Source organism: Manihot esculenta, chromosome 17 (genome assembly GCF_001659605.2).
Source record: "Manihot esculenta cultivar AM560-2 chromosome 17, M.esculenta_v8, whole genome shotgun sequence".
Taxonomy (NCBI): domain Eukaryota; kingdom Viridiplantae; phylum Streptophyta; class Magnoliopsida; order Malpighiales; family Euphorbiaceae; genus Manihot; species Manihot esculenta.
Window position 1 is genome coordinate 3,178,448 of NC_035177.2, and position 18,330 is coordinate 3,196,777.

At 41.0% G+C, this 18,330-nt stretch overlaps 1 protein-coding gene across 1 annotated transcript; it reads left to right on the forward strand.

The window, feature by feature from the left end:
- The first annotated feature begins 12,798 nt into the window (after nt 1-12,798).
- Nucleotides 12,799-14,248, forward strand: LOC110605546 (bifunctional pinoresinol-lariciresinol reductase). Its single transcript, XM_021744169.2, has 3 exons — nt 12,799-13,181; nt 13,314-13,758; nt 13,837-14,248. The coding sequence occupies exons 1-3, from the start codon at nt 12,852-12,854 to the stop codon at nt 13,998-14,000; spliced, it is 939 nt and encodes a 312-aa protein (XP_021599861.1). The 5' UTR covers nt 12,799-12,851; the 3' UTR covers nt 14,001-14,248.
- Nucleotides 14,249-18,330: the final 4,082 nt, after the last annotated feature.

An 18,330-nucleotide genomic window follows, 5' to 3' on the forward strand; every position in this document is an offset into this window, starting at 1 on the left:
AACCTGCAACACTGGGGTTAGGGGAGAGGGGTGAGCTAAAAAGCCCAGTGAGTAGAAACAGAGAAAACAGTTCATTAATTACATGCTTTCATGAAATGCATCATAACACAGAGAAATCACATAATTTTGTCCGCCTCGGGGCTTATGCAATATTTATTCCCCACGGACCCTGGTTTCTGAGAGTCTGTCTTTTTTGCATGCATCTTTCCTCTCAGAGGATGGACATGACATCAAAAATCCCTCTGTCGGTGCCCGGCTCCCCCATAGGAGCTCACAAAGGCCTGTAACATACATGACATGGTGTCTGGTCCACAGAGAGCTCACATGGACTTTCCTACATGTACTTGTCCGGCTCTCAAAGGACTAAGACAAGACTCGTGACAGATATGGGCTATTGAAGTCGCCTCGGTCCACCCTTCCTCCATCAACATCAAATAATGCAATGCGTCATATTCGTGAAACTAGTGCAATCAACCTACTACATATAATCATGATGCATGAACATGCTTTAGGCATTAGATTTTGTGCATAAAAGATTAAGTTTAGTTCTACTCACCTCCTGGCAGATGCTGACTGACTCTGCAACTGCTAGCACTACTGGCCTCCTCGGTCTCTCGGGTCCGATCCTACACAGGTGGACTCGAATGAGGTGCCAAACACATTCTAACAACTCATAAACAACTCCCCAAAAACCCCTCTAAACATCACTTAAACATGCATGGAAAACACCCAAGAAACGGCTGGACAGGGCACTTTCGGCGGCACCTTCGGCGGCCGAAAGTCCCCTCCAGAGACGAAACTCGGGTAGGTTCGGCGGCAGGTTCGGCGGCCGAAACCCTTGGACAGAAACGAAAGTCCCTCCTTCGGGGGCACATTCGGCAGCCTAAAGACTGCCTCCCATGCAGGTTCGGCGGCCGAACCTGGTCCCCTCTGGACGACAGGTCCGATTCTGCCAAGCCAAAAACCAAACTCAAATATACCCAAATCCTCACATACTCTCTCCCAATCATGCATACTCACTCCCACAAGCATAAAGGAGCATAAACTAACATAAACTCCTCAACACAAACATCACATAACATACATTGGGTATAAAACCCACATAAACCTAAACATGCATATCTACCCATACTCTACCCTTGAAACCTTCATAAAACTCATTAAAAACACTGGGGAAGCAAAGATCTACACTTACCTCTTGAAGATCGAGGGTGGTGTGATCCTTAACTCGGAGGTGTGGAGAATCCAAGTTCCAAAAGCTCCAAGCTCCCAAAACTCCTTTTAAGCTTTAAATCTTCAAACGCAAGGGTAGAAATCATGAAAAACTTGAGAGATGGGTAGAGAAAACACGAAAACGACCAAAGGAAGGCATAAACTCACCTGAGCTCGAGAATGGGGAGAAAACTCACCCATTTCCGATCTGAGGGCCCTTTATAGGTGGCCTGGTCGAAGACCTTCGGCAGCCTAACGTGCCCCCTAAACTCATGCATGTTCGGCGGCCGAACCTGGCAAACGCCTCCTTGGTCTTTTCCTTTTCAAAACTCAATTCTTTTCCATTTAAAACCATGAAATCATGTGAAAAACATTTTAGAAAACACATTTTACCCCTTCTAGAGAGATCCAACACCCTAGATTCCGCCGGAAGGCAGGAATCCCGATGCCGGATTCTAGCCGGGTATTACAAAAATCATGGCAATTCACATCATTATTCAAGACAGGACTCTACATACTATCCTAGTGGACATGATTTTCCTATTGTGCTTGCCCTTCTATAACCTCTATGAGCCCGACACACTATAGGTCCGACTATATGAACCTAGGGCTCTGATACCAATCTGTAACGACCCGGAAATCGGACCGCTACCGGCGCTACGATCTAGATCGACATAAGGTCGCTGGGACCCATAGCAAGTCTAACATACATCCTGTATACCTGTTAAATCCCATACATGACCAATTATTTACATAAAAAATTTTAAACTTTTTCTTTCATTCACTAAGCTTAACCTGTGCATGCACAACTCATAATCATAAATATCAAACCCCACACTGGAGCCCTCATCAAATGCCCCAACGGGGTAACATATCGTACAGTAAGCTCGGTTTACATAAAACATCAATAAAACATTTTATAGATCATGTGCAAAAGGGATTAACCAACATACTAGGGTCAAGCACAACTCTAAAACTCAATAAACATCATTACATTACATTATTGTACTATACTTCACATTACATTATTTTCATGTCCACATCTAGCTATTACATAAAACATGACTTCTTTACTCTTGCTGACTTCCTGGTCTATCCCGTACCTGCAAACCTGGGGGTTAAGGGAATGGGCTGAGCTACTAGAGCCCAGTGAGCAGAATAGAACACAATAATTTAAAACATATACTTTCATGAAATGCATCACATCACAAACAAATCACATCAAATATGGACTTGTCCCCTATAGTCCTCTACATATCCCATAGTGCCAGGGGTGTAGAATGGGCCTCGTCCTGGTCTTTCTCTTAACTTAACATAACATAACATAACATAACTTTCCAATAATGCCAGGGGCGTAGAATGGGCCTCGACCTGGTCTTTCTCTTAACATAGTGCCAGGGGCGTAGAATGGACCTCGACTTAGACTTCCATATCATACCATATCATATCACATCATATCATATTGAGGACTAAAGGATCATCCAATATCCACCCACATCATCATCATATTATGCAATGCAACATATTCGTGAATTCTAATGCAACCAACCTAATATATTTCATGGCATTAGTGATGCATGAACATGCTCAAAATTTATTTATTTACTTTGCAATATAAAGAGTCATTCTACTCACCTCAGGCTAGCTCTGAAAAGACACTGAAGCAGTTAACTCACTGCTGGGATCCTTAGTTCCTCGGGTCTGAACCTACACAAGTGGACTCAAATGAGGGACCAAACATACATGAATATGACTCTGAACAACTCCCCCAAAAACCCCCTAAAACACCTTAAAACAATCACTGAAATCATGCAAAGGAAGGCTGAACAGGGCACTTTCAGCGGCAGGTTCAGCGGCCGAAAGTCCCTCCAGAGCCGAAACTCAGCCACTTTCGGCGGCCGAAACTCCGCTCCAGAGCCGAAAGTCCAACTTTCGGGGGCAGGGTTCGGCAGCCAAAGGCTTGCCTCTATAGGCAGGTTCGGTGGCCGAAAGTCCTTCGGCTACCGAACCTGAGTTCTTCCAAAGGGGCAGAACTCAGCCTCCTCATGCACATTTTGCCTCCCAAACCATTCAAACATGCATTTAGCTATTCTACAACATGCAAACCCAAGCAAACAAGCATATAGGGGTCTCAAACTAACCTAAACCTCAACACAAACACATATAGCAACTCATACAACACACATTATCCATAAACTCAACATTAACCTAAACATGCATTTCTACCCCATAATGCCTCAAAACTTGTTTAAAACATACAAGAAAGGTAGGATCTAAGCTTACCTCTTGAAGATCGAGAGGAGAGACGATCCTAACTTAGAGATGGGAGAAATCTAGCTTCTTGGGTCTCCAAGCTCCAAAACTTGATCTTAGCTTCAAAAATCTTCAAAACCAAGTTAACACTTGTTAAAACTTGAAAGATTTGAGGAAAATCATCAAAACCAACCATGGGAGGGCATGGACTCACCGTTGGCCGAAAATAGGGGAGAAAGCTAGCCCATTTTTGGCCATAGGGCCTTTTATAGGTGGCTGGCCAGACCACCTTCGGAAGCCGAAGGTGACTCCAAAACTCATGCATGTTCGGCGGCCGAACATGAGGTTCGGCGGCCGAACCTGGATTTCCCTCTATGGTCATTTTCATTCAAAACTCAATTTCTTTCTTACTTAAAACCATAAAATACATGAAAACATTTTATAAAAACGTGTTTTTGCCCTTCTAGAGATTTTCAACATTCGAGATTCCACCGGACGGTAGGAATTCCGATACCGGAGTCTAGCCGGATATTACACCGCCGGTAGCGGTGTCGGGCTCTGGATGTCATAGAAGGGCAGGCACAATAAGAAAAATCATGTCCATTAGGATAGGATGTAGAGTCCTGTCTTGATGATGATGTGTAATGCCATGATAGTATGCATGTACATTAATGATATGTTATGTATATGATGTGGGTTCATATGTATCCGCATGAACCATATGATACTAATGTTTATGTTTGCTTGTTGAACATTCGAGGATGAATGTTCTTAAGGGGGGAGAATGTAATACTCGGCTAAGCTCCAGCGTCGGAATTCCAACCTTCCGACGGAATCTCCGTTGGAATTCGGAATCTCGAGGTCGGAATTCCTTAGAAGGGTGAAAAATAAGGTTTTCTTAAAATGAATTTTATGGTTTTACTGTTGTTTTTTGATGTTAAAGTTGTTTTGTAAATGTATGATCATGTATGGGATTTTATCAGGTACACAGGATGTATAGTAGGCTTGCTACGGGTTCCGGCGACCTTAAGTCAATCTGAATCCTAGCACCGGTAGCGGTCCGGTTTCCGGGTCGTTACAATCCTACACACGATCTAGAGATGGCAAACATGATCTTTGCACTCAAGATGTGGGGGCATTACTTGTATAGGGTAAAATGTGAGATCTTTATAGGCCATAAGAGTTTGCAATACATCTTGAGTCAAAAAGAGTTAAACTTGAGGCAGAGGAGGTGGGTAGAACTACTTAGCGATTACGATTGCAAAATCCAGTATCATCCGGGTAAAGCAAATGTGGTGGCAGACGCTGTTAGCCGAAAATCACTTGGCAGTTTATCTCACATCTCAGTAGAGAGAAGACCAGTGGCAAAAGAATTTTACAGGCTTGTTAATGAAGGTTTGCAGCTAGAGTTGTCTGGTACAGGTGCCTTAGTAGCTCTGATGAAAGTGACACTCGTGTTTCTGAAACAAGTAGCATAGAAACAGCACGAGGATCCCGAGTTGGTAAAAATAGCAAGACTTGTTCAGAAAGGTAAGAATGGTGAGTTTAGGTTTGAAAACAGAGGGATTCTCCGTTATGGGAACAGATTGTGTGTACCATATGACATAAGCTTGAAAGGAGACATTATGAGAGAGACTCATAATGTCAGGTACAGTATTCACCCTGGAGCCACCAAAATATATCAGGATCTGAAGAAAGTGTATTGGTGGCCATCCATGAAGAGGGAAGTAGCTCAGTTTGTGTCCGCTTGTGAGGTATGTCAGAGGGTGAAGTTAGAACATCAGAAGCTAGTTGGGATGCTCAACCCACTACCAACTCCAAAGTGGAAATGGGAACACGTGGCGATAGATTTTGTGGTGGGGTTACCAGCAACGTCCAACAGACTTGACTCTATATGGGTAATAGTGGACAGATTGAACAAATCTTCTCACTTTATTCCTGTCAGGAGCGGTTACTCTGTGGACAAGTTAGTGCAGATCTACGTGAAAGAAATCAACATGCTGCATGGGACTCCAGTTTCTATAGTGTCAGATAGGGGACCTTAGTTTACCTCTAGGTTTTGGCAGAGTCTGCAAAATGCTATGGGCACGAGACTGGACTTTAGCACTGCCTTCCATCCACAGACTGATGGACAGTCAGAGAGAACCATCCAAACTATAGAAGACATGCTAAGGATGTGTGTGCTAGACTTTGGTGGTTCTTGGAGGCAACATCTACCACTGGTAGAGTTTGCCTACAATAACAGTTACCATGCTACCAGTGGAATGGCCCCTTATGAAGCCTTATATGGGAGGAAGTGCAGGTCACCTATCTACTGGGAAGAAGTAGGAGAAAGGGCTTTAGAGGGACCAAAATTAGCAGAGATCACCAGTAGGGTAATACCTATCATCAGAGAGAGAATCAGAATAGCTGTGAGTAGACAGAAGAGCTATGCAGACATCCGTAGAAAGCAAGTTATTTTCCAGGAGGGAGATATGGTATTGCTTAAGGTGTCTCTTATGAAGGGGGTGATTCGTTTTGGAAAGAAAGGTAAACTAGCTCTAAGATACATCGGGCCCTTCGAAATCTTGCAAAATATTGGGAATGTATCTTACAAGTTAGATCTAACTACTTCTATGGGGAGGATCCATCCAATTTTTCATGTTTCTATGTTACAAAAATTCGTGTCAGATCCGTGCAAGGTTCTTAGTGAACCTAATATGGAGATCCTAAGAGATCTCACCTATGTGGAGCAGCCAGTACATATCATAGACACGCAAGTCAGAAAGCTGAGGAACAAGGAAATCGCGATGGTGAAAGTTTTATAGAATCACCACAATATAGAAGAGTGCACCTGGGAGACCCGAGAGTCGATGCTTCAGCAGTACCCTAATCTCTTTTAAAGTAAGTGTTCTATGTTTTCTTGTGTCTTCTTGATGTATATGTTCTGCTTGTTTGCTATATTGAACATTCGAGGATGAATGTTCTTAAGAGAGAAAGAATGTAATACTCGGCTAAACTTCAGCGTTGGAATTTCCACTTTTCGACGGAATCTCCATCGGAATCCGGAATCTCGAAGCTGAAATCTTTAGAAGGATAAAACAGGGTTTTCATAAAATAAATTTGAGTTTTTTTGAAAAGGTTTTAAGGTTCAGCCACCGAAGGTGGTTTCTCCAGCCACTTATAAAGGGCCTTCAGCTCGAAAATCGAGAGAGCTTTTCTCCATCTTCGGGTAGAGATAAGCCCATGTCCTGTTCTTGATGTTCTTGTTGAATTTGCTTCAATTCCTTGGAAAATTGATGAGCTTTTACCTTGTCTTTGAAGATTTGAGTTTGGACTTCAAGTTTTAGCATTTGGAGACCGTTCGAAAATGATTTTCCCCTCTTCCTTCAAGTTTTTCTTTGTTGTGTGCCCGTTGTCCTAAAGCGGTAAGTTGATCCTTGCTTCTCCTATGTTTTCTGTAGTCTTTAAACCAAGTTTTACAAGTCTTTAGGGCATGCATGATCATTATCCAAAAAGTTTAAGGTTTATGTTAGTTTTGATGTGAAATGTTTTTCTCTTGGGTATCTGTGATGCATGTTGAGTTTAGAGCAAGTTTTTGAGGTCTCTTATGTGTGTAGAGTGTATATGATAGCTGTTAGGCTTTTGCATGTGTGTTTATAGGCTTGTTGGAGGCTGCATGTTAGGGTAGAATTAGGTTTTGCCTTGTTGGAGAACCTAGGTTCGGCCGCCGAACCTGCCTGTGGAGGCAGCCATTTCCGCCTAAAGTGTCCCTTAAGGCTTGACCTTCGAATCTGTGATAGACTTTAGGCCGCCGAACTTGCCCTTGAAAGTTCTGACTTTCAGATTTGTGAGGGATCTTCAGCTGCCGAACCTGCAGCCGAAAGTCCTCTGTGTAACGACCCGAGAATCGGACTGCTATCGGCACTAGGGTTCAGATCGACTTAAGGTCGCCGGATCCTATAGCAAGCCTATTATACATCCTGTTATACCTGAAAAAATCCCATACATGATCACACGATATAACAAAAACATAAACATTTTCTGAACTAAGACTCGACTTGTGCATGTATTAAAACTGAAAATATAAAATCCATACTAGAGCCTTCATCAAATGCTCTAGTATGGTCAACAAAACATGTCTCAAGCTTAGTTCAAACATAACTCATAATTAAAACTTTTACATAAGGATCATGTAAACAGGGATTACAAGGACAAACACTAGGGCAAAGCACAATTCTACAACCATAAAATAATATATATCCACATCTATACTTATTACAAAAGACTATACCAGCAACTCAGCCGACTTCCCCGAGCTAACTCTGATCTTGCAAACTTGGGGTTAGGGAAAAGGGATAAGCTACAAGAGCCTAGTGAGCAGAACATAAAAACAGTTCAACAAAAATATGATTGAATGAAATACGTCACAATACAAACAATTCACATCAAGATGGATTTGTCAACAGTAACCCTCTACAAATTCCAATAATGCCTGGCTCACGACGGGTTCTCCTCAAGACTTTCTCTTAAACATAACATAACATAATAAATCCATACTGCCAGAGACATAGAATGGGTCTCGACCTGGACTTTTTTTTATATATTGCTAGGGGCGTAGAATGGGCATCGACTTGGACTTCCGTATACATCATAACATATCATACTCGAGAGCTAGTGGACCATCCAACATCCATCCACAACAACATATTATGCAATGCATCATATTCGTGAATTCTAATGCAAACAACCTAATACATATATATGGCATTCGTGATGTATGAGCATGCTTAAAAGGTTTGATTACTTTAAAATAATAGATTAGTTCAGTTCTACTCACCTCTGGCTGACAGCTCATCTAAGACTGACGTAGTTATTTCACCGCAGGCCTCTATGATCTTCCAAGTCTGATCCTACACAGATGGACTCAAATGAGGGACCAAACATAACTTACAAAACTCTAAACAACTCCTTAAGAACCCCCTAAAACATACCAAAACATGTATAGAAAATAAGCAGAAAAAGGCTGGGTAGGGGACTTTCGGCGGCAGGTTCGGCGGCCGAAGGTCCCTCACAGATCCGAAAGTCAACAACTTTCAGGAGCAGGTTCGGCGGCCTAAACCTTCACAGATCCGAAAGTCAATAACTTTCGGGGGCAGGTTCGGCGGCCGAAAGCCCTTCACAGATCCAAAAGTCAATACTTTCGGAGGCAGTTTAGGCGGCCAAAAGGCTGCCTCTACCTGCAGATTCAGCGGCCGAACCTAGGTTCTCCAATTTAGGCAGAACCTGATTCTGCCCTAGCATTCAGCCTCCCAAAACATCACAAAACTCACACGCAAGGACCTCACAGCAACCAAACCTATTTAACATACCTAAGAGACCTCAAAGACTGCCTCTAACCCAACATGTAACAACATAAATACAAGAGGAAGCATGCATTAAGTACATTTAAACTCAAACTCTACAACGAACAACAAGGATGCCCTCAAAACACAAGCTGAAGATCTTTCAAAAACAAAAGAAAAGCAAGGGTTTAGGCTTACCTCTTGGAGACAACTATGGTGACAGCAACCCAAACTTGGAGAAAGAAGGAAATTGATCTCCAAAGGTCTCCAAGGTTTAAAACTTGAAATGCAACTCAGATCTTCAAAACTGTAGTTAAAAACTTATGAATTCTCCAGAAATTGAAGTAAAACAGCAAGAAGAACCAAAGAAGCGCATGAGATTACCTTTGCCCGAAAATGGAGAAGAGTTTCTCTCGATTTTCGGGCTGAAGGCCCTGGAGAAGCCACCTTCGGCGGCCGAACCTTTAAGCCTTGCCAAAACTCAAGTATTCACCTTATGAAAACCCTATTTTACCCTTCTAAACATTCCAGCTTCGAGATTTTGGATTTCGATGGAGATTTCCGTCGAAAAATAGAAATTTCGACGCTGGAGTTTAGCCGGGTGTTACACCCTGTCCAGCCTTTCCCCACTTGTTTTCTATGTATGTTCTAGTATGTTTCGGGGGGTTCTTGGGGGTTGGTTTAGAGTATTGTAAAAGTTATGTTTGGTCCTTCATTTGAGTCCATTTATGTAGGATCGAACTTGGGAGACCGTAGAGGCCTGCAGTGAGATAACTGCTTCAGCTTTAGACGAGTGTCAGCCAGAGATGAGTAGAACTGAACTGATCTATTATTTTAAAGAAATCAAACCTTTTAAGTATGCTCATGCATTACAAATGCCATGTATATGTAATTAGGTTATTTGCATTAGAATTCACGAATATGATGCATTGCATAATTTATTTGTTGTTGTGGATGGATGTTGGATGACCCACCAGCCCTCGAGTATGATATGATATGATGGATATGGAAAGACCAAGGCTACCCATTCTACGCCCCTGGCATTATGGATATGTTATGATATGTTTAAGAGGAAGACCTGAGGAGCACCCATCGTAGGCCGGGCACTTTTGGAATTTGTAGAGGGTTACTAGTGACAAATCCATCTTGATGTGAATTGTTTGAGTTGTGACGCATTCATACGATCATATGTTCATTGAACTATTTTTATGTTGTGCTCACTAGGCTCTTGTAGTTTATCACTTTCCCCTTACCCCAGGTTTGTAGGTTCAAAGGTAGCTTGGGGAAGTCGGCTGAGTTGCTGGTATAGTTTATTGTAATAATATAGATGTGGACATGTATTATTTTATGGATTAGAATTGTACTTTGCCCTAGTGTTTGTCCTTGTAATCCCTGTTTACATGATCCTTATATAAAAGTTTTAAGTATGAGTTTATGTTTGAACTGAGCTTGAGGCATATTTTATTTACCATACTGGAGCATTTGATAAGGGCTCTAATATAGGTTTTATGTTTTCAGTTTTAATGCATGCACAAGTCGAGCCTTAGTTTATAAAACGATTAGGTTTTTATTTTATCATGTGATCATGTATGAGATTTTATCAGGTGTAACAGGATGTATAGTAGGCTTGCTACGGGTTTCGGCGACCTTAAGTTGATTTGAACTCTAGCGCCGGTAACGGTCTAGTTCCCGGGTCGTTACAGAGTGGTATCAGAGCTCTAAGTTCATATGGTCGGACCTAAAGTGTTGGGCTCATAGATGTTATATAGGGCAACCACAATTAAGAAAAATCATGTCTACTAGGATAGGATATAGAGTCCTGTCTTGATAAATGTATGATGATGTGTAATGTCATGACTGTATACATGTGCATTGTTGATATGTTATGTATGATGCAGGTTCATTTGTATCCACATGAACCATATGATTCTAATGTTTGTGTTAAACATTATTTTTCAAAAGACAGGATGCGAGGCTCACGTCGATCTACACTGTTGACTGGAGTTCTACCTGAAAATGAGGGTATGGATGCCCTTCTCCTTACTGCTCTGTTAAGAGCACGGTCGAGTAGGACTAACAGAGGTGAAACGTCAAAAGACTCTAGAAGGTCTTTTGATGCAAACAGAAGAAGAACAGATCCGGGTAGGATGTCTGCAGATGTTAGGGAAATAGTGGGGGATGACCAGACGAGAGATGAATGTCTGAGTGTGAGTTTTTCAGGAGAGGGTATGAGAGAATCTGAAGGAGGCGCTCAGACCTCAGGATCTGCCTATCCACCTCAGTATCAACCTTACCCATAGGGACCTAGGTATCCGACGGTGGCACATCGAATTATCCTAGCTACCACCCGTACTCCTCACATATACCTTATCCTCCCTAATACCCACAATATCCACCCTACCTTATGTTTTCACCTCCACCCTATTATTAGAATCCGACAAACCCTAACCTAGGGAGTGTTGCACCACCTCCTCCTCCACCAACAGAACCAGTGATTCCTGAAACCCAACCACCCAAACCTAACCCATCAGTAGGGAGCAAGGTCAAAATGATGGATTATCTAAAATTGGATGCTACTAAGTATAAAAAGGGCGATGACCCGTTTCAATACATCAAAGCAGTGAAAATGATAGCAGAGTCATTCAGATGGCGGGGTTCACTCTAAAGTGCAAGAAGGCAAAGGAGTGGTTCAAGAATTATGTGGACCCGAAACTGGATGGCTTAATTATAAGTGCCAAAAGAGAGAATCTACCGACTCTATATAAACTCTATCTAAGTTTCAAGACTTCCAAATCTAAAAGTCCTTATTCTCCAAATCAAAGAAGTCCTCTCTTTAATCAATCAAAGAAGTTCTTTCTGTCGATTAAAGAATAAGCTTCTTAAATCCTTGAATCACATAAGTCAAAGGAAAAAAAAAATCAAAGCATAGAGTTTCTTTATTTCAAAAAATTCATTGTTAGAAATCAAATCCTGCTTTTCTTTTATTAAATTGATATTTGTTCATATTTTTCTTGTCTTTAATTTCAGACACAAAATTTGTGTGTATAAATTTAATCAAGAATCAATTCCCATGGCTTCACATAAAGAAAATTTTTTGAAATAACTGAAATTTTTGAAATTAAAAATCAAATCAAACCGAAATAAATAAAAAATCGAATCAAATTTTTAAATTAATTCGTTTCGATCAATTTTTTCGATTTGAACCGAATATTGCTCACCCCTATAGTTGTAAAAGTTTTCTAGAGTTTAATTAGATTATGGGTAGATATCTTAAACTTATATTAAATGTTTATGGTGAAAAGTAGAAAATAGATAATCATGAATTTAGTCGTATGTTGAAAAGATGAACATATTAATATTTTGTATTTTTTTATTATTTATGTGATTATCACAACAATTCATTCATTATTTAGCCTATTTGAATAATAACCATAAGAGGAGGCTAACGACTCCTACTTTAAAAAGCTTAAGTTTTAGTGTAAATTATTTGTTTTATCGAATTATGTTAATATAATATATATATATATATATATATATTTAAAAATCAATAGTTGGATTGGTTTAAAAAGCAACTACTCTCATATATTTGTTTTTGTTATAACTAATTGTTAATATCGTTTTTGAACCATCAAGGTATGAATTATCTAAATTATTTTAATACTAAATTCTTGTAATGATATATACAGATGAACAGTACACACTAACTAATATATATATTGATGGTTTAGAATGAAAATTTAATATCATAAGAGAGTTGTTGAATAATTAACTCTTTTATTAAAGATAAACAATTTTTTTTTCCTTAAAAGAAAATATATAACTTAATTTTGAAGTCAAGCAAGATGGGGATGACAACACTAAATTCTTTAACAAAGGCAAATGTTTAATATATAAAAATGTAGAAGAGAAGCATGTGAGGAAAGAAAGCAAAGCTTTGTTTGAAGACAAAGCTAATTAAACTGAAATATATCAAAAATGAAACTATATAAAAGCCACAACAGGTGAAGTGAAGGTATCTTCAAATATCCATCACCACAAGAGAGAGAGAGAGAGGGTCAGAGAATGGAGAAAAGCAAGGTTTTGATAGTAGGAGGAACTGGGTACTTAGGAAAGAGATTGGTGAAGGCAAGTTTAGGTTTAGGACATGAAACTTATGTTCTACAAAGGAAAGAGATTGGTGTTGATATTGAGAAAGTGCAAATGTTACTGTCATTTAAGGAAGAAGGAGCTCATCTTGTGGAAGCTTCCTTTGATGATCAACAAAGCCTTGTAGATGCTGTTAAATTAGTTGATGTTGTCATTTGTTCTATTTCTGGTGTTCATATTAGAAGCCATCAAATCCTCCTCCAACTCAAGCTTGTTGATGCTATCAAACAAGCTCCAAATGTCAAGGTATATTTAATTTCTTTCCCTACCTTCAAAATTCTTCAAATAAATAAATTAAGTTTAAATGGTTTAATTATTTCAGTTTAATTTGATTTTTCGATTATAATCGATTTTTTACATAGAATTAATGCATCGCAGAGATTTCTGCCGTCAGAATTTGGAACAGATCCATCAAGAATGGGGAATGCAATGGAACCAGGAAGAATAACATTTGATGATAAAATGGTGGTGAGAAAGGCAATTGAAGAAGCTGGAATTCCTTATACCTACATTTCTGCTAATTGCTTTGCTGGCTATTTTCTTGGAGGCCTTTGTCAACCTGGTCATATCATTCCTTCTAGAGATCATGTGTCTCTTCTTGGAGATGCCAATCAGAAGGCTATCTACGTTGATGAAGATGATATTTCCGTATACACTATTCACACCATAGACGATCCTCGTACTCTTAATAAGACTCTTTACATTAGACCTCCTAAGAATATTTTATCTCAGAGAGAAGTTGTTGAAATTTGGGAGAATTTGATTGGTAAACAACTTCACAAGTCCTCCATTTCCAAGCAAGAGTTCTTGGATTCTATGAAAGGTAACATTAAATTTCTTGAATTTAGCTCTTTTTATTTGTAGATAATCAACCACTTTTTCTTAATGTCCATGAAAATAGGTCAAAACTATGCAGAACAAGTGGGATTGACTCATTACTATCATGTTTGTTATGAGGGATGTCTTACAAATTTTGAGATAGGTGAGCAAGCCGAGGAAGCTACTCAGCTCTACCCTCAAGTCAACTACACCACCGTGGAACAGTACTTGAGACGCTATTTATAAGTATTCTTAAATGTTGCTCAAATATTTTCCTTAATATATGTGTAATAATATTGTATAAATAAATGGCTAGTGCTTCTGTTTACTAGCCTTGGATGTTTGTCGGCTCTTGTTGTGGGACTTGTGCTTGACTGTCGCTGATGTTGTTTTATCTCGAAAAGATATTTGGTTTGTATTTTTCACTTTGCATTTAGATGTTTTGATATATAAAATTTGTGTGAAATTTTCAATCAAATTACGAGTTATTTATATATCCAATGATCCGATCTTGATTTAACAATTCTATTCGATTTAGTTGCAATGAAAATATTGCAAATTCACAAATTTAGTAGGAGAGAATGTGGGATTCACTTGCCTGCTTGGTAGTAAATCTCACCTCGATGGTTTACAGTAAAATTAAAATTTTCAATGAAATTACGAGTTATTTATATATCCAATGGTCCGATCTTGATTTAACAATTCTATTCGATTTAGTTGCAATGAAAATATCGCAAATTCACAAATTTAGTAGGAGAGAGTGTGTGTAATACCCGGCTAGACCCCGGCACCGGAATTCCTACCTTCCGGCGGAATCTTCGTTAGAATCCGGAATTTCTCGGATGTCGGAGTCTTCTAAAATGGTAAAATAAAGGTTTTCTAAAATGTTTTTACATGTTTTACGATTTTAATAAAGAAAAAAATTGAGTTTTGAAAAAGAAAAGAGCTTGGAGGTAAACCCAGGTTCGGCCGCCGCGTTCGGCCGCCGAACATGGGGCGAATGCGGAAGCACTTTTGGCCCCCGAAAGTGGTCTGCCCAGCCACCTATAAAGGGCCCCCTGTCCGAAAATGGGCGAGTTTTCTCTCTCAATTTCCGGGCAAGGTGAGTCTCCGCTACCCCTTGTTGATATTGTGCTTTTCCTTCAAGTCTCCCACGATTTTTATGAGTTTTCACCTTTGTTTTGAAGTTTTTGAGCTAAGGATCAAAGTTTTGAAGTTTGGAGACCCCGGAGCTCGTTTCTCCATATCTCCGAGTTTGGGATCGTATCTCCTCTCGATCTTCAAGAGGTAAGTGTCGATCCATGCCTTTTATGATGTTTTAAGTAAGTTTTGAGAAGGGATTAAGGGTTGAATGCATGCTTTAGAGTAGATGTAAATGTTAGGGTTTATGTTAGTTTTACGCTCAAATGTATGCTATGTTGACATTTGTTGGGGTTTAGGCTAGTTTTATGCCCCTATATGCTTGAAAATATGTTTATGCATGCTTTTGTGTGTGTTGGTGTGAGTTGAGAGGTTTTGGGGTGGCTGGATGTGCTTGTGAGGCTTGGGTTCTACCCTTTGGAAGAGCCCAGGTTCGGCCGCCGAACCTGCCTGGAGGCAGCTTTAGGCCGCCTAAACTCGCCCCCAAAAGTTTGGACTTTCGGCTCTGGAGGGGAGTTTTGGCCGCCGAACCTGCCCCCGAAAGTGCCTGAGTTTCGGCTCTGGAAGGACTTTCGGCCGCCAAACCCTGCCCCCGAAAGTGCATGACTTTCGGCTCTGGAGGGACCTTCGGCCGCCGAACCTGCCGCCGAAAGTCTCCTGTCCAGCCTTCCTTTGCCTGTTTTGCATGCATGTTTTATGATGTTTTAGGAGATTTTTGGGGAGATGTTTAAAGTTATACTAGAGTATGTTTGGTCCCTCATTTGAGTCCACCTGTGTAGGATTGGACCTAAGGAACCGAGGTGATCAGCAGTGAGATAGCTACTTCAGAGTTAGTCCAAAGTCAGCCAGAGGTGAGTGGAACTAACTTAATCTTTTATTTCAAGAAATCAAATGTTTTAAGCATGTTCATGCATCATGATATATAATAGGTTGTTGGCATTAGAATTCACGAGTATAACGCATTGTATTATTCATTGTGGATGTGGATGGACAACGGGACGACCCATTAGCCCTTTAGATTTTATGCTATGTAACAGAAGTCCTAAGGAGCCCCACCGAGGGCCGGGCACAGAGCTTATGTATGTAACAGAAGTCCTGAGGAGCTCCACCGAGGGCCGGGCATAGAGTAGAGGGATTTTTGGGTTAGTTCATCCGTGATATGATTTACTTGTGATGTGACGCATTTCATGATGGCATGTGTTTATTTAAATGTTTTTATAGTTCTGCTCACTGGGCTGTTGTAGCTCACCCCTCTCCCCTAACCCCCAGGTTTGCAGGAGCACAGGTAGTTATGGGAAAGTCAGCAGGATTATGATATAGTCTATGTAATAGTCTAGTAGTGGACATGAAGTGTAAGAATGATGTAATGTAATGTAAAAAAATGTATTGAGGATAGTATTGTACTTGGCCCTAGTGTTTATGGTTAATCTCTTTTTATACATGATCTTTATGAAATGTTTTAATGATAAGAAATGTTAAACCAAGCTTGATGTATGATATGTTGACCCACTAGAGCATTTGATGATGGCTCTAGTATGGGGTTTTATGTTTACAGTATGGTACATGCACAGGTCAAGCTTGGTATATGTAAAAGGTTAAAGTTTTTATGAAAATGTATGATTATGTATGGGATTTTATCAGGTGTTCAGCATGTACAGTAGGCTTGCTACGGGTCCCGGCGATCTTAAGTCGATCTGGATTCTAGCGCCGGTAGCGGTCTGGTTTTCGGGTCGTTACAGATTGGTATCAGAGCCTTAGGTTCATATGGTCGGACCTAGAGAGTGTCAGGCTCATAGATGTTATAGAAGGGCAAGCACAATAGGAAAAATCATGTCCACTAGGATAGGATGTAGAGTCTTGTCTTGATAATGATGTGAAATGCCATGACTATATACATGTGCATTAATGATATACTATATATGTGATGCGGGTTCATGTGTTTACACATGAACCATATGATGTTAATGTTTATGTGTTGTGTTGTTTTTTAGAAATCAGAATGCGAGGTACTCGTCGATCTGCACGATTGACTGGAGTCCCACCAGAGAATGAGGGCATGGATGCCCATCCCCCTGCTTTGCCGAGGGCAATGTCTAGTAGATCTAGCAGGAAAGGGACATCGAGAGGCCCTAGAAGGTCTTTTGATATGAACAGAAGGAGGACAGATCTGGGTAGAATGTCGGCTGATGTGAGGGAGGTAGAGGAGGATGATCAGAGAAGAGACGGTAGTTTGGGCATGAGTATGTCTGGAGAGGGTATGGAAGAGTCTCAAGGAGGCGCTCAGGCCTCGGGGTATGCTCCCCCCCTCAGTATCAACCCTTTGTACAGGGCCCAGGGTATCCGATGGGGGGTACATCGGATTACTCCGGTTGTAATCCATATCCTACCTTCATGCCCTATCCTCCCTTTTACCCATCTTATCCACAGTACCCCATGTATCCACCCTCACCCTTCTACCCAAGTCCAGCAAACCCAAACCCAGGGAATGCTGCACCTCCTCCACCACCAGTAGCACCTGTAGCCCCTGAAATCCAAACACCTAGACCTAGCTCATCTGTGGGGAGCAAGGTAAAGATGACAGATTACCTAAAGCTAGATGCTCCCAAGTTTAAGACAGGTGATGATCCGTTCGAGTATCTCAAAACGGTAAAGATGATTACAGATGAGTTGGGGGCAGATGATAGTAAGGCCATTCAGATGGCGGGGTTCACTTTGAAGTGCAAGAAAGCGCGAGAGTGGTTTAAAAACTATGTGGACCCGAGGTTGGGAAGCTTATCCTAGGAGCAGTTTGCTAATGAATTTGCAGGATGGACTTTTCCTGATAGTTCCAGAGAGCTGAAGGTTGTAGAGTTTGAGCAGCTAAGGCAAATAGAGGAGATGAGTGTAGATGAGTACACTGACAGGTTTTTGGAGTTGCTGCAATATGTGGGCCAGGCATATGACACAGATCAAAAGAAAGCTAGGAGGTATACCATGAGACTCCACCCTAGGTATTCCTCCTTAATTCTGGCAGCAGAGAGAGAGGATTTCCACACCATAGTGGATGCAGCACGGAAGATGGAGGCTAGTGCCATTATTCAGGGGACAGTTAAACAGCAAGTGGCACAGCCCTCGGGTTCCAAGACCACAGGTTCAGAGAAGTTTGACCTCTCTTCTTTGAGTGCAGCAGCTTCGGGTAGTAAGAAGTGGGTCAGAGGCTCTAAAAAGCCGAAGAAGAATAAGTTCTGGAACCGGTTGAAGTTCGGTCTGGGTATAGGTGGTGGCTCGAGCTCAGGATCTGATGGTTCAGAATGCTTGAGGTGCGGTAAACCGCACAAGGGAGTCTGTCGGTTTGGGACGTCAGCATGTTACAGATGTGGGCAAGAGGGACACATAGCACGGGAGTGTCCTAGAGCAGCTTTTATAGCACCGTCCCAGCAGACAGCTTCTGGTAGTG

What these genes read in the sequence shown, in the direction of transcription:
- LOC110605546 (XM_021744169.2), top strand. Translation starts at nt 12,852, where the DNA reads ATGGAGAAAAGCAAGGTTTTGATAGTAGGAGGAACTGGGTACTTAGGA. An exon ending in AACAAGCTCCAAATGTCAAG is followed by an intron (nt 13,182 to 13,313) that starts GTATATTTAATT and finishes AATGCATCGCAG; the next exon opens with AGATTTCTGCCGTCAGAATT. An exon ending in GTTCTTGGATTCTATGAAAG is followed by an intron (nt 13,759 to 13,836) that starts GTAACATTAAAT and finishes CCATGAAAATAG; the next exon opens with GTCAAAACTATGCAGAACAA.